The sequence below is a fragment of the Frankliniella occidentalis genome, unplaced genomic scaffold, assembly GCF_000697945.3.
Source record: "Frankliniella occidentalis isolate FOCC.00 unplaced genomic scaffold, Focc_3.1 Scaffold43, whole genome shotgun sequence".
NCBI lineage: Eukaryota > Metazoa > Arthropoda > Insecta > Thysanoptera > Thripidae > Frankliniella > Frankliniella occidentalis.
In genome coordinates this window covers 1,726,411-1,740,023 of record NW_026267173.1, presented here as the reverse complement: position 1 = coordinate 1,740,023, position 13,613 = coordinate 1,726,411, and the positions used below count along the sequence as shown (strand labels likewise).

Genomic DNA, 13,613 nt, shown 5'->3' with positions numbered 1-13,613 from the left:
TTTACAGACCAGTAGTCTGAAAATTCAGACTGCACCCGGGTCTGAAATTTCAGTAGTGTCTTACCATACCACTTAGTCTGAAAATTCAGACAGCCGGTATGAAAATAATTTTGAAAATGTTAAAAATGAACACATAGCGAGCGACTTAACAGCTGTGGAGATAGTGGGCTATGCCCAGGTGAGGACATACCTGTCCATTCGGTACTGCCCTTGGTTGGGATCGAACCGCCAACCTTCAGGTTCGGAAGCCGCAACCTTAACCATTCGGCTGCCGGCTGCCTGCGTGGGGAGCAGCGTCGGATACTGGTGTGCTTCGTCCGCCTGTCCGGTGGACTTTCCACTCAAAATTCATACCGGTAACTCTGATTTGTAGATTCAGTGTAGATTCTGAAAATATACTTCAAAACATTCAGACAAATTGCTCTGAAAACCTGATTCAGAGTAAAGAGTCTGGATTTTCAGTCTAAACTTAACAATTTTTGAGTAATGGTCTGAAAACAGGATTCAGAGTGCCGATTCTGAAAAACATCTACTGAATTTTCAGATTTTTTTTTACAGTGTGTATAAGGGGGCATGGAACAGTTTTTATTTTATTTATCCTTGTCCTTTCCCCCCTCCCCCCTTCACCTCTCCTCGGGCTTTCCCCTTAATCAATACTGAAACATGTTTCGAATTGACCGCTGCTAGCCTAGCTGTGCGACGCCGCGACGCCCGACTCGGCTCTGTTTAGTTCAGTCCGGCGGAGCCTCCATCGATTCCCCAGCTGCTCCGGGCGCCGGGCGTGCACCGGGCGCTGGCCGGCCGGCCGGCCGGATGCACTATGCCCTGCACGAATGCAACCCGACGACTTGTTCGCGTTTCAGTCACCATCGCGCCTGTGACCTATGACTCATGGAGACCTCGCCGAACCCTCGACCAATCAGAGAAATGTGCGACCTCGTACTCCAGGGGCTGCTATTTCGATCTCTTATCGTCCGTTATTTGCTAGATAATACCGCGCGGCCCACTGCAGCGTGGATCTGCAATTGCGATCGCACCGAAGTACAGAGCTCGAAACAAGACCGTTGGGGCGATTTTCAGCAGCATGACTCCGACCTCAACTCCACCCCTTTCCAACAGCCACTTGTGGTGCGCCGCCTCCTCCGTGCCCTTGCCCGCCCGCCGTGTCCGGGGCCGCCCTTCGCACGGCCGCTTTCTGCGGTCGCCGTGACACATCCAACCCCTATCCTATACCGCCATCTGCGATGTTTCGCCCCCCCCCCTCTTCCTCCCCTTCAGTCCTCCCCACCTGTGCTCCCGCCCTCCGGCCGCCCGGCCCGGTCCGCCCCCTCCATCGACTCCATATTATCGGCGGCGGAATCGCGGTACCCAAGCGGGCGGCATGTGTCACTCCGTTGTCGACATCCTCGCCGTCCGCGTCCCTTGTCGCCTGTGGGCGAGACCGGCGCAGTCCCCCGACGGCGGTGCCGCACCCCGTTGCTCCAGTACTTACACCATCAGGGTTCGACAGAAAGCTGCGGCGAGACTGCGATAGGACACGGTGAGAGGACTCCCTCTCCTAGCTTCCTAAATACAAATTTCCCGTTGATCGACGCCAAGAGGATCATTTGGTAATGTCGTACTCCCGTACTTGGTCTAGCGGGGCGGAGCGGGGTGAGGCAAAAGCATTTTCAGAGGTGAAGTACGTCCGTTTCTCTCAGATCCATTCGGTATTTTACGGGACCTCGCCGCCTGCGAGACTCAGGGTAGGCCGCCCCGCAGTACACGAATGCACTGCAAGCAAAATGTTGCCCACCTACCAGGCGCCATGAGAGCTGGCAGTGGCTGAACTTGGGCAGTTTCGAAGCGGCAAATGGACGTACATTCTTAATTATCCATAATCCCCGTGCAGTTCACAGTTTGATAATCACTAGTAATCATATAATCAAAATGCAGATGGCGGGTTCGTGGGTCCTGTGCCAAAACCCGCGGTGCCCCCGCAAGCCGTGGGCATCTCCGCCAGCATACCACCCGCTCACATGTCACGGTCACCCTGAGCCGTGTCCGTCGCGAATTATCGTGAAACATCATGGTACCCCCCCCCCTCTCAATCACACACACACACATACACGCACACACGCACACACACTCATACACATACACGCACACACCACGAGCTCGCAGGTGCGTGCGGCGGCGTGCGGTATGAAATGAGTCGACGACACTTGCGGGCGGACCGCCCGTCGCTCAAGTTCGTGCAGTTCGTGCGTGTAGAGACGAGCTGGCCTGCGGGTCGAACACTTGTTCGCGCACGCGCATTTACACTACCGAGTAGGACAGGGCAGGAGAAGAACCAGAACTGCATCTTCCGTGTGCGTCTAAAGCCAAAACATTTCTCATCGTGTTCACTGTGAAAAATAGTAGTTCTATAGGTTTTACGTACAAATTTCGTAAAATCGTATAGTAAAATTACAATTCAAAATTGTACAATTACAAGCTCTGTGACTTGGAATATTGCCAAGTCATAAATCTGCAACATATTTTGTTCACAGTAAATCACAAAATACACTCTAAATGTCAAGGGACAATTTTGTCCGTAGATTTGCAACGATTTCGTGCACATCCAGAAAGGATGCAATTTTGTTCCTAAAACTAGACAAATTGTGTGAGGCTTCACACAATTTTGTCCAATTAACGGAACAAAACTGCATCCTTTCTGGATGTGCACGAAATCTTTGCAAATCTACGGACAAAATTGTCCCTTGACATTTAGAGTGTATGTTGTAAATTTTACGAGGATATTTTTCACAGTGATTGCAGTGAACGTTTTCGCTCGTCGGTGTTTATATCGTTTAAAGTGTGCAATTATTTTCAGAACAAGCACAGACGTTCTGGGCTAATACATGTTCCCCCTCCGGGTTGCACTGCTGCGTACTACAGTAGACACATCGATTGATTGACTCACGCCGCCTTTTGAATTATCCAGATGGTCCGCGTCAGCCCCGCGCCGTGCCGCAGCCCTTGAGCTAGGACCCTGAGCGTCGCATCGCCACTTCTGCCAATCCGCCGCCTCCACCATCACCACCACCACCATCACCACCACCACCACCACCACCACCACCACCATGGCGAGGGCATCGATTTCGGGAGACAGACAGAGGTGAGCACGCACATGAGCAGGTGGGACATGTGGGAGATGTGGCTCAAGAAAAGCACCTTACCTCAAATTGACTCATTGTTTCAGACTGCCAGACGAGGCGAACCCTCAGAAGAAAACGCCGATGGTGTGCTTTAGGAGGTTGCAAGGTACTGTAAAGGACCCTCTCGAGTAACCCGTAGGTGGAAATTTAAGTCAATAATTAAATGTCTCGACCTCACGAGTACACCACATGAAAACATTGTTCCGTTTACTTCAATTGTTCCGGTCGTCTGCAGATGGGGTGCCGGCGCGCGTCGTGCTGTACATGCTCTCCTTCACGGGCTTCCTCGTCTCCTTCATGATGCGGACCGACATCAACATCGCCATGGTGGCCATGGTGCGGCAGCCGCGGCCGGAGCTCAGCAACGAGAGCGCCGTCCTCGGGGGCAGCAGCAGCACCTCGTCGCCGTCCGAGCCGCGCTACTGCTACGCGGGCGCGCGGGACGCCAACGGCAGCCTCACGGCGCCGCCCGAGGACGAGGAGGGCGAGTTCGAGTGGGACGCCCGGACGCAGTCGGCCATCCTGGGCTCGTTCTACTGGTGCTACGTCCTGTCCCAGGTCATGGGCGGCCTGCTCACGCAGCGCTTCGGCACCAAGGTGGTCTTCGGCCTGTCGCAGTTCGTCACGGCCGCCTGCTCGCTGCTCATCCCCGTGGCCGCCGAGGCCCACTACGCCCTGCTCATCGCGCTCCGCTCCGTGCAGGGCGTCGCCTCGGTAAGCTTTCGCATATTACGTGGAAACTACTTATCAGCAGGCGGCTGAAAACCCCTCGCCCACGCCCACATGCATGCAGGCGTGCGCCGTGCGGGCGAGTCGTCAGTCGTCTCTGGCCAACATAGAGGCGCCTTACGGGCCGCAGCGAGTAGGCAACCCGTCCGCACGCATGCATGGCGTACAGTGTCGCGAGGAAAGAAGGCGCTTTCTTTCCGGGCCCCTCGGTGTAGTGACCCTAGATTGTCATGCAATGAAACCGTTTGTTGGTGTTGTCTCCAGGGTTTGACGTGGCCCGCGATGTACGCGGCGGTGGGGCCGTGGATTCCGGCCTCCGAGAGGAGTCGCTTCATGTCGTCCTTCCAAGGTTGGTGCTCGGCGCTGACCGGGCGGCCTCCTCCCTCGGCGATACTCCGCGCTCACGCCTTTCGCGGCGCGGGGTATCGCCACGAGATGAGGCTGCGGCGGCTTTACTCGTCACACCCACTGCGTAACCTTCTCATTTGACACCCGCGCAGGCTTCAGTTTCGGGATAGGGCTGACGTATCCCTTGTGCGGCTTCATCATCGCCCATTTCGGCTGGCGGGTGGTGTTCTACGTGACGGGCAGCCTGGGCATGCTGTGGTGCGTGTTCTGGTGGCTGCTGGCCTTCGACTCGCCCGGCCAGCACCCCAGAATCACCCCAAAGGAGCTGCGCTACATCCAGAGCAACGTGTCAAACTCCATCGTGGATGGCAAGGTTAGTACCACCCAGGACCATTGCTCGCCTAGACCTCGTGCGAAATCAGAAATGAACCCATCATTCAATACGGTTTGCAGGGAGTACGCGTGCCGTGGAAGAAAATCTTTACATCCCTCCCGGCCTGGTCCATCGGCATCACCACCTTCGGAAGGATATGGATTCACTATGTATTCATCATACCAGGTCCCATGTACATGAAGACTGTTTTAGGATTTAGTATTCAGGCAGTGAGTCATCCACTACATGGATTTGCGAAATGTCATTAAAACGACGAACTTAAATCAAATATCACCTAAAGAAATGCGATTCCGCTGATTGAGCCTCCGTATCTTTCTTGCAGAACGGTGTCCTTAGTGGTGTGCCATTCTTGTTGAGCTACCTTTCTTCGGTAGTGTTTTGCTCCGTCGCTGACCGGCTTGTGACACGGAATGTCCTCAGCCTGACCAACACACGTAAACTGATGACCGCCATTTGTAAGTTCCACAAACTTAAACTACCTCGCCCAAAAGACACTGGCGGCGCGTTGAATCGTTCCTAACTCTTGCTCGTCTTGTGTGTTTTCAGCCCAAGTCCTTCCCGGTCTACTCGTCCTCGTTATCGGCTACCTCGGCTGCCACATCGAGTTGGTGCTCGTCACCTGGTTCCTGGCCGTCACCCTCATCACCGCCGCCTACGCCGGGGCTATGGCCAGCGTCGTGGACATCGCGCCGAACTTTGCAGGTCAGAATAAATAACTAGTACTTCCAACAGGCTTACTAATACATCTCATGTACAAGATCGTTGTCAGAAGGTGTCCCCAATATTAAAGAATTATGAGCAAACGCCAACGATGACGTCTGCAATGCACAGGGTAGGCCAGCCCGCCGAGCAGCTGTGTTAAAACGGTTGCCCGCCCAGGAGCGCCTAAGTGCAGGGGTTTTGGGCAGGAGCACAGTCGACGCCCTGTTACCTCGCCCCGTGTTTTACCTCGGGGGGAGGGGGGGGGGATTCACTGTAGGGACACGTCCAGGGAATTCCCGCATTGAGCTCGCGGCAATCGAAAATCACTAAATTTCCGTCATGCTCAGAACCACAAAATTAAATGAATTAATGTCAATGCTTTACCTTTACAGGACCCATTCTGGCATTTGCTCAGACAATACATATGACTGCGAGCTTTATATCTCCTTTGGTTGCTGGCTTCATCACACAAGAAAGCGTAAGTAACAGTAATGCTTTTGGCATGGTTTGAGTAAAAAAGGACCTGCTAAAACTGAATGTAATTTCTCCATTACAGCAAAGCCTGGAGCAGTGGAGGAAGGTTTTTGGTGTGTCAGCAGTTGTAGCCTTAGTTACATATTTGTTTTTCCAAATATTTGGCACTGCAGACATCCAGGATTGGAACTATCCTGAAAGTAATCTGCCAAGTGAATCGGAGTCTCCGAACGAGCCTTTGAAGAGAAAAACATCTAATATGAATCGTGATGAAAGTGATACCTTTACTGACGCGTGATATCTTGGTTTACTATGTGTTTCAAATATGTTGTCCTCTCGTTGATTTGATAGTATTAGTGGTAGTACGGTTCGATAAACTACTATTCCTTATACATGTCAGGTAACTGATTCATGCCGCGCACTTTCGTAGTTATACTGTACAGCATGTAGGGGTGGGTTGCCTACGCGCACGGGGTCATAAGGAGCCTTGGGCAGCAAGCTGAGACAAACCCGCCAGCACCTGTGCATGCGGCACAGTATAACTACGATAGTGCGCGGCGTGAATCAGCCACCTGGTACATAGATAAGTATTTTGCATTTATTTTTGTTACTAAACATATCTAGATTTCAATACTGTTTGCAAAGTCTCTAGACATATAGAAATCTAAACATCTATAATGAAAAACAACTATAGTTTACCTTGAACAATCTTGTTAAATTTGAAGATGGATTTTAATGTTGTTGAATGATGTGAGGTATAATAGAAGCGAGGACAGGGTCAGGTCTTTAATTTTCCATTGTAAATAAATAAACTATATTCGTCTTACTTATCGTCCAGAGAGCAAAGCTACAAAAACAGAGGCTTTCTGTGCCAAAATATATCTTTATATGTTTATTCAGCAGATGATAAATTATATTGTTTAAAATGAACATTTCATTTAAATTCATTTATACTTTAAGATTATATACTATTGTATTTCTTTCTTTAATCTCTCTTATTATCAGTCAAAGTGATAATCAACGAAACTACGACAAAGTAACACAGAATGGTCACAAAAGTTACATCAATGTATGACATAATATTGACGTCAAAATGACGAATTTTTGGCGGAAATAGTGATTTCTCTCGGTGACGTTTCCGTCCAATAAATACGTCACTTTTCGTCACCATTCTGTGTTCATTTGGTACGTTTATTATATTTATATACCGAGGAAATTTAAGGATTTGTAAAAAGTAGGGGCACAGATGCAGTCAGTGTGTGAGGTGTGAGAAATGTATAACAAATTGCTCATTTTTTGATAGTGTGCGTTTTCCATGACTGCGCCTGAAAGCAGCCCAGACAGAAATGAAAATAGCATCCAAGTCGATCTGACGTCGATTTGACATCGATTTAAGAGACACAATCACGTTTTACGAGCAACATCGACGTCGATTCAACGTCGGACGACTTACATTTCTGTCTGGGCAAGGGCACGAATGAATAATAGCATGATTTAGTGCAACTGTCTTCTGTAGAGGAATATTCTTCAAGTCAAAACTAATCCCATGTAACTTGTTATCGTTCATTATGGTCGGAGAACACACAAAAATATACTCCAAATAAACAGGCGACTGTAATACTGTAAAACTTCTTTGTCTATACCCTGCCGCTTGTGAAGCTGAGCGTGGAGTAGTGCCGAGACGTCCGCGTGGAGTATCGCGGAATCACCTCAGAGCCAAAACGCCAAAACGCGTTTCAAGCAAGAAAAGACGTTTCAGATAGTTTCAGGTAATGCCATGTAGAAAACCTGATTCGAACTGATCTCGTGAAAACAAGAGAGGAATAAGGTAGCTCTCACCTCACCTTGCGACAAAGGCTCCAACAAGGGAAGTCCCTGGAGGGCCAAGTTCGGTGTTTCGCATTTGACAAAAGGAGTTGAATGTTTCTTTTATTAAAACTTAAATGTTCAACACCTGAAAAAACTTCACCTTTTAATTTTCGTTTTCTTGAAAGTCGCCTGTGAAGTTGCGCTCCTGCTCCTCCTAGGTGCTTCGCGGGCCAGTGGCCACAGCTGCTGCCTCCCGCCGCCGCGCCCGCGGATGCTCCTGCGACTGCGGCACCAGCAACCGCCACCTCTCTAGTTAGTACTACTGCCCCCTCCCCTCCAGTCCTCTCCCTTCCCTCGCCTCCCCGCCAAGCCTCTCCCCGCCCTTCCCTTGTTGTCCGCCCCGCGTCTCCGCACCCCTGCCTCACCTCACCCCTCCGGGCGGCTGCGGCTGCTGCGGCTGCTGCTGCTGCTCCCGCCGCCGTTGCCGCTGCTGCCGCCTGGTGCCGCCGCCGCTGCTGCAGTTGCTGCTGCCAGCACGAAAGTTCGACCCGCAAACAAGTCCCCTCTCCTCTGTCCCTCCCCTCTCCCCGGCCGCTACGCGCCGCCACTCCCCGCTCCGCCACCGCCCCTCCCCCTCCCCTCCGCTGGCCCGCGTTGTACTCGCCCGGCTGCGTCAACAGCGCCGCGCTGCGGAGCGACTGCGGAGCGAGCGCCAGTCGAGTGTGGCCCATCACCGCGCGTGCTTCGTGTCCGTCGCCGTCGTGTCGCTTCGTGAAGTGTGTGACGTCACTCGGTCCTGAGTGAAGTGTGAGTGATTGTTGTAATGTGCAGTGCGGATAAACAAGGATTGTCGCGACCCTTCGTCGATGGATGCCACGTAAGGGAACAGGCCGAGTCCTCATGAAGAGCGCAGTGCAAGATGGTTAGAGAGACTCGACACCTTTGGGTCGGAAATTTGCCGGAGAATATACGAGAAGACAGGATTCGGGAGCATTTCAAACGGTAGGCATTTTTTTCGGGCCTCTTCTCCCCTTCGCCCAGGATGAGAAGGGGGAGTGGCTCATCAGGGTCCTAACTCACCCTGGTAATTTTTTTCGCCTTCATTTTTTTGGAAGTAGTACTCGGCGCCCAGTGCTGGAGAATGTGTCTTGTGTGTGTGTGGTGTTTTGGTTCAAGTGTTGGTGTCAGTGATCTCAAGAGTTTATTACCTATTTGTGGTGTGTGGTGCTTCAACAATATGTCACTGGATATCACTCCCAGGAGCCTCCAGGAGCGACGGTGCCCCAAACGGATTTACCTCCAGCCTACCTACCTGGATACCCACCCTTATTGGAATATTTGGAATATTCAAGTGCATACCTCAAGACAGCAGTGAGTGAAGTGTGAACAGCAAGCAGACCAAGTGATTTTTTTTTATTTTCTCCGAGATCTGGGCGTCAGTACACTTCCAAAAATTTGACAGTGCCAGTAGAGGCTCGTTTTTTCTCATTTTTTCCTAGTTTACTTGTTAGAAAAAATCGTCAACATTTTGTACATTACCTCCTTTTTTGTATTTTGGTATTGCATGCGAGGTGTTTGTCCTGTCTCTTCATTTTCAGCCCTACTCGAGAGTCGTCCTGCCATATACGTCTTCACCCCTTTCCATTTGTTACCCCCACCTTGCCGCGGTGGATACGCCCCTTTCACCCCCTCCCTAGTCTCTTCGACCTACCCCCACCCCCTCCCGCCGCCGTACTACAGGCTTTACGCGCGCCCCCTAGCGACGCTCTGAGCCTCGGGGCCCGTCGCGAAATCCCCTGCTGGGCCCTCGTTGCCAAATCGTCTGGTTTGAATGGGGTGGGGCGGGATCACGTCTTGCACCCCGCCTCGTACCGTAGGGGCATTGGCACTAGGTTCAGAATGCATCCTGGTTTAATTTTATCCTCCGACTGAAAGACCCGCTTGACTAAACGCGGTGCTGTTCATTCCTTTGACGTTCACCCAGCCTCTGATAGGGCATGGTGAACGTATTTGAACAGTACGATCGTATTCGCAGCGTTTCAAGAACAACTTCAAATTTGTGGTCCGCGGAGTCACGGGACGTCGGGGAGGCCGTCGTCTTCTGGTGTAGATCCCATTCACGGCCCGATTCCAGCCCGGATTTCTTCGCCGCGCCCTCGACGAGGTGCTCACGGTGTCGGGTCACGCCCCAGAAGCGACGCCGTTCAATAATTCCGAGCGGGCGCGTCCAAACTCGCCTTCGAACGCGCGGGTTTCGAAGTCACGGGGCGCGCTTACTCGCGTCGCGCTATAGCGCGCTTACTCCGAGTCGGCTTTGGATAGAAAGTTGGCCCGTTCTGTGCGCTGGGAAGGAGGCGGCCGCCGTGTGGAGGGGGCGGAATCGTGGCAACCACGCACCGTGGTGGCTGCCTGCCCGTCTGTCCGCTCGCCCGCCCCGCCTGCCTGCCCGCCGGGCCTGGCTGCCTGCTTGTTCTGTGCGCTCCTCTGTCTGGCCGTCTGTCTGTGCGTCCGTCCGTCCTACCGCGAGGCTTGATGTTTTCCCTTGGACAGACTGACGGGCTGGCAGGCAGGCAGGCAGGCAGGCAGGCGGGCAGGCCGGCCGACTCCTTGCTGAGCCCCTCTCTGCCCTGCCCCTGCTGCCGGCCCCTCGCCGTACCCGGGCACCGGCACCCACAGCACCCACCAACACATATGTAGTCTGCGTTGCCAAACTTTGCCCCGTCTTGCTGGCGCTGCGGGGACAGGACGGACGGAGCGGCGGCGTCGGGCTCGCGCCCTGCGCCTCGAACCGTGCCCATGGGCGCCCAGTGCGTGGCCGCCATGAAGCCACGGACAAGCCCATGGGCCTGTATGAACGGCCGTGGCCAAGACCAGGACGACGCGTGAGCTCTGTGCTGCGGGTTGTCGCCGAGATGCTTCTTCTGCGAGCGCTGGGTGTCGGTTGCTGGGCTACGCTTCATGCGATGATCCCGACGGACGGGGCGGGGCGGGATTGGCCGCTGCCGGCCCTGGGCCTGGGGCGAGCCGCGGCGGCGGGGGTCTTGACGACGCCGTCAGTTTTGACGAGCCCGCGCCGCGCTGCTGCCTCTGCCTCTGCCTTCGGCCCCGGGGGTGGCGTCGGCGAGAGGGAAGGGGAGATGGCCGGGCCCGAACCCCGTACGCAGAGAATGGAAGGGAGGAGGGGAATTTGGCCGGGGGAGGCCGGTGGTGTAGGGGCCTAACGACCACTCCCCACCCCCCAGCAGCAGCGCCCGGCGGAGCCCTGGCCGGGGGTGTCGCTCTCTCTTGCACGCGTGACACCCCGCTGCTGCAATATTCATGGAGCCCGTCGCGGTGCCGGCCCGAGGCCCCGCCCCGGCGCACCACGGCGACGGCGTCCTCATGGCAAGGTCGGGCCAGAGTCCACCGACCGCATCGGGAAGGGGGTAGCTGTGGCCTGGGCTGGGCCGAGCCCCCCACTGCTCGCCCGGGGCCTGCGAGGGGAATCGGAAGTGAAGGGGTGGGTGAAGGCTCGCTGCCATGGGGGTTCGTTCGTCGCGAATTGTGCGTTTCCGTCTTTGCTCTAATTCTGCCCCCTCCTCTCGCCCACTCGTACCCCCCGCAGCGGGCGCTGCTCGTGGGTCGATAGCTCGAGGGGAGCGCGAGAGGGCGGCAGTCCTGGGGCCGGTTCCGGGTGTGGCAGCCGTGGGGGTAGGAAGGGGAGGGGGTCTTCCGCCCCCGCCGGCGCGGCCGTGGTCGGCTAGGGGGTGGGGGGCTGATGGCAAAGGGGTGCAATTTCGGGGAAGGGGGATGGGGAGCGGGCCTCGCTCTGCGGCTCTGACGCTGTGCGCCCCTCAAAGGGAAGAGCCCCGCCCCCTCGCGCGCTACCCCCCGGCCGGCTCTCCCAGAGGTTTCTGGACGCAGAGACCCATCTGCGCGCCGACCGCGGCGCTGCCTCTACTCTTGTCTTTGCCCTTTCGGCCAGGAAGCCATTCTTGAACGAGTTCGCGGGGAGCGAGCGCCGAGAGGTCGAGAAAATGGAAGCAAAAACACACGAAGATTCTGGTGTCCGATCTTCTTTACCGCGCTTGCGCATCGTCGTGGCCAGGACCATTATCTATCTGCCACGGCGTTGCCAGGCCAGCGCGCCCGGCACCTTGTCCCGGGAGGGTTTGTATTTTGGCGGCCGCTGCATCTGCCAGGACGACGAACCCGAGTTACGGCGCTCTGTTCGCGGGGCTCCTGCGGCTGACGGAGCTCCTGCTGCTGCTCCTGCGGCGGCGCGTTGCGCGTTTAGTTTCGGGTGTCATTACGGCTCGAGGGGAGGAGGAAGGAGGGGAGCAGGGGAGGGGAGGGGGGATCGGATCGGTGTTGCCGCTGCAGGGTTGCCGGCTCGACGCATCGGCTGCTTGCCTTTCCTCATTCGAGTCCACGTCATCCGCTTGCCCGGTCTAAAATGCTGGGCAGCCTGACGCCCAGAGCCCGCCCAAGGCCCTTTGCCAGCCGACTCCTCCGGCAGGGTAGGGCCAGAGAGGACGACTGTGACTCTGCACGTCATGTGAGCGCCCGGCGGGGCCGAGGCCACGGGCCACACTCTGCGCGGGGCGCCGGTCAGGACGCCGCCAACACGCCCTTGTTTTGGTCGAGCGAGGCTCATCGCGAGCGCCCGGGCCGACAGGCGACAGGTGCGGCGCAGGTCGGAGCGCCGGCCGCTGAGCCTTTCAAATCCCTCTCTCGCCTTATCAGTCGGTTGTTTTCGCGCGCAGCGATCGACGGGGAGGGCGGCGAGCGTTATCGCTGCGGATCACGATGGGCGTTGTCCTCGTGCACCGCGGGGCCACGAAGGCCACACGTCCTCGACAGTCCAGCGGCGCGGTCTGCTAGTAGACCGGGAGGGGCGGGCCGGGCCGGGCCAGACACCACCAGACGGCTGCCTTGTCGTTGGCGCCGGTCCCGCGTCCCATGACACGCCGCTGATGTAAGCGGGGCCGCGGAGGCGTCTGCGAGCAGGGGACGCCGCCAAGGTGCCTCTGTACACCGCGAGGAGGAAAACTCGCCGCGAGCTGGCTGAAAACTGCGGCCGTGCCGTTGGGATATCGACATGGGCGAGGACCTATCGACCGCGCCCTACCCGAGCCTCATGCGCGCCCGCGGTGGTGTCATGTCCCTGTGCAGGGCTCGTAAGCGGGGCTGGCCGGGGCGGGGTCGTTCTGCGGCTACACCCGTCTGGCTATCGACGTGGACAAGGTCATACCTCGGGCGTGCTCGTGCAGTCGGATCCAGGTCAACAAAAATGACCTAATGTTTAACACCCCCTGGTGTCCTGTCCGTGTGTTGGGCGCGTCGCCCTGCGAGCGAGCGGCGCGTCAGGATATCGACTTCAGAGCACCCAGTATACCGCCCTGAAGATATCGACGTTACAAGGACGTATCGGCGCCCGTCATGGTCATGAGGACCCGGGTCTATGACGACCTGCTGTGGGTATTCACAGCCGCTCACGGTGCGTGGTGCTATATGTTACGTCGTTGTGTTGTCCCCCCGCGAGCGGGAGGCGGGCATGGCGGGGGTCCCCAGGGCGCGGCCCGCAGGTGCGGAGCGGACGGGAAGGGCGGCGCTGTGGTGCGTACGCGTCGGTCGCTCTGGGCAGGAAGAGGAGGGGCGTGGTGGTGTTGTGTCGCTGCCTGCGCCCGGGCCGCGCCCCGCCGCGCACAGGACACCTCAACCTCCAGGAGGGCGTCGTCGTCCTGCGTCGGGCCAGCGTGGGAGGCAGACACGACCGTGTTAGGTACGGCACATAATTTGATAGACGGAGGAGGTAGCCGTGGTCTACAATTTCTCGCACCTCTGGTGGGCGTTTGGGCGTTCCCTCCGCCTCCTGGCTGCAGCAGCCGTAGGACGTTCTTTCGCGACGCCCTTTTTCGGTACGCCCCACCGTGTCGTCGTCATGCTGACGGGCCTCGGGCGGACGTCGGCGTCGGAGCCCGCTGCGCAGTTAGGCG

The 13,613-nt window shown here is 56.2% G+C and overlaps 2 protein-coding genes across 11 annotated transcripts in view; both read left to right on the top strand.

The window, feature by feature from the left end:
• LOC113218436 (sialin) overlaps positions 1 to 7,454 on the top strand; it is a 10,043-nt gene extending 2,589 nt beyond the window's left edge. Inside the window, exons 2-12 of one of the 3 annotated variants that reach the window (XM_052266848.1) lie at positions 2,966 to 3,049; positions 3,080 to 3,139; positions 3,224 to 3,285; positions 3,415 to 3,893; positions 4,173 to 4,257; positions 4,409 to 4,629; positions 4,710 to 4,859; positions 4,973 to 5,105; positions 5,197 to 5,352; positions 5,745 to 5,830; positions 5,909 to 7,454. In XM_052266848.1, coding sequence (XP_052122808.1) covers positions 3,105 to 3,139; positions 3,224 to 3,285; positions 3,415 to 3,893; positions 4,173 to 4,257; positions 4,409 to 4,629; positions 4,710 to 4,859; positions 4,973 to 5,105; positions 5,197 to 5,352; positions 5,745 to 5,830; positions 5,909 to 6,124 — 1,623 coding nt within the window. In that variant the 5' untranslated portion in view covers positions 2,966 to 3,049; positions 3,080 to 3,104 and the 3' untranslated portion in view covers positions 6,125 to 7,454. Of the gene's footprint in view, positions 1 to 1,393; positions 1,541 to 2,331; positions 2,352 to 2,965; positions 3,140 to 3,223; positions 3,286 to 3,414; positions 3,894 to 4,172; positions 4,258 to 4,408; positions 4,630 to 4,709; positions 4,860 to 4,972; positions 5,106 to 5,196; positions 5,353 to 5,744; positions 5,831 to 5,908 lie in introns of those variants that run through there. The other 2 variants (XM_052266846.1, XM_052266849.1) reach the window with 2 other exon arrangements.
• An 876-nt stretch (positions 7,455 to 8,330) lies between these two features.
• Positions 8,331 to 13,613, top strand: part of LOC113218419 (protein split ends) — a 91,102-nt gene continuing 85,819 nt past the window's right edge. For all 8 annotated transcript variants that reach the window (XM_052266858.1, XM_052266855.1, XM_052266854.1 and 5 more), the window contains exon 1: positions 8,331 to 8,637. In XM_052266858.1, the coding sequence (XP_052122818.1) occupies positions 8,555 to 8,637 (83 nt within the window). In that variant the 5' untranslated portion in view covers positions 8,331 to 8,554. The remainder of the gene's footprint in view (positions 8,638 to 13,613) is intronic.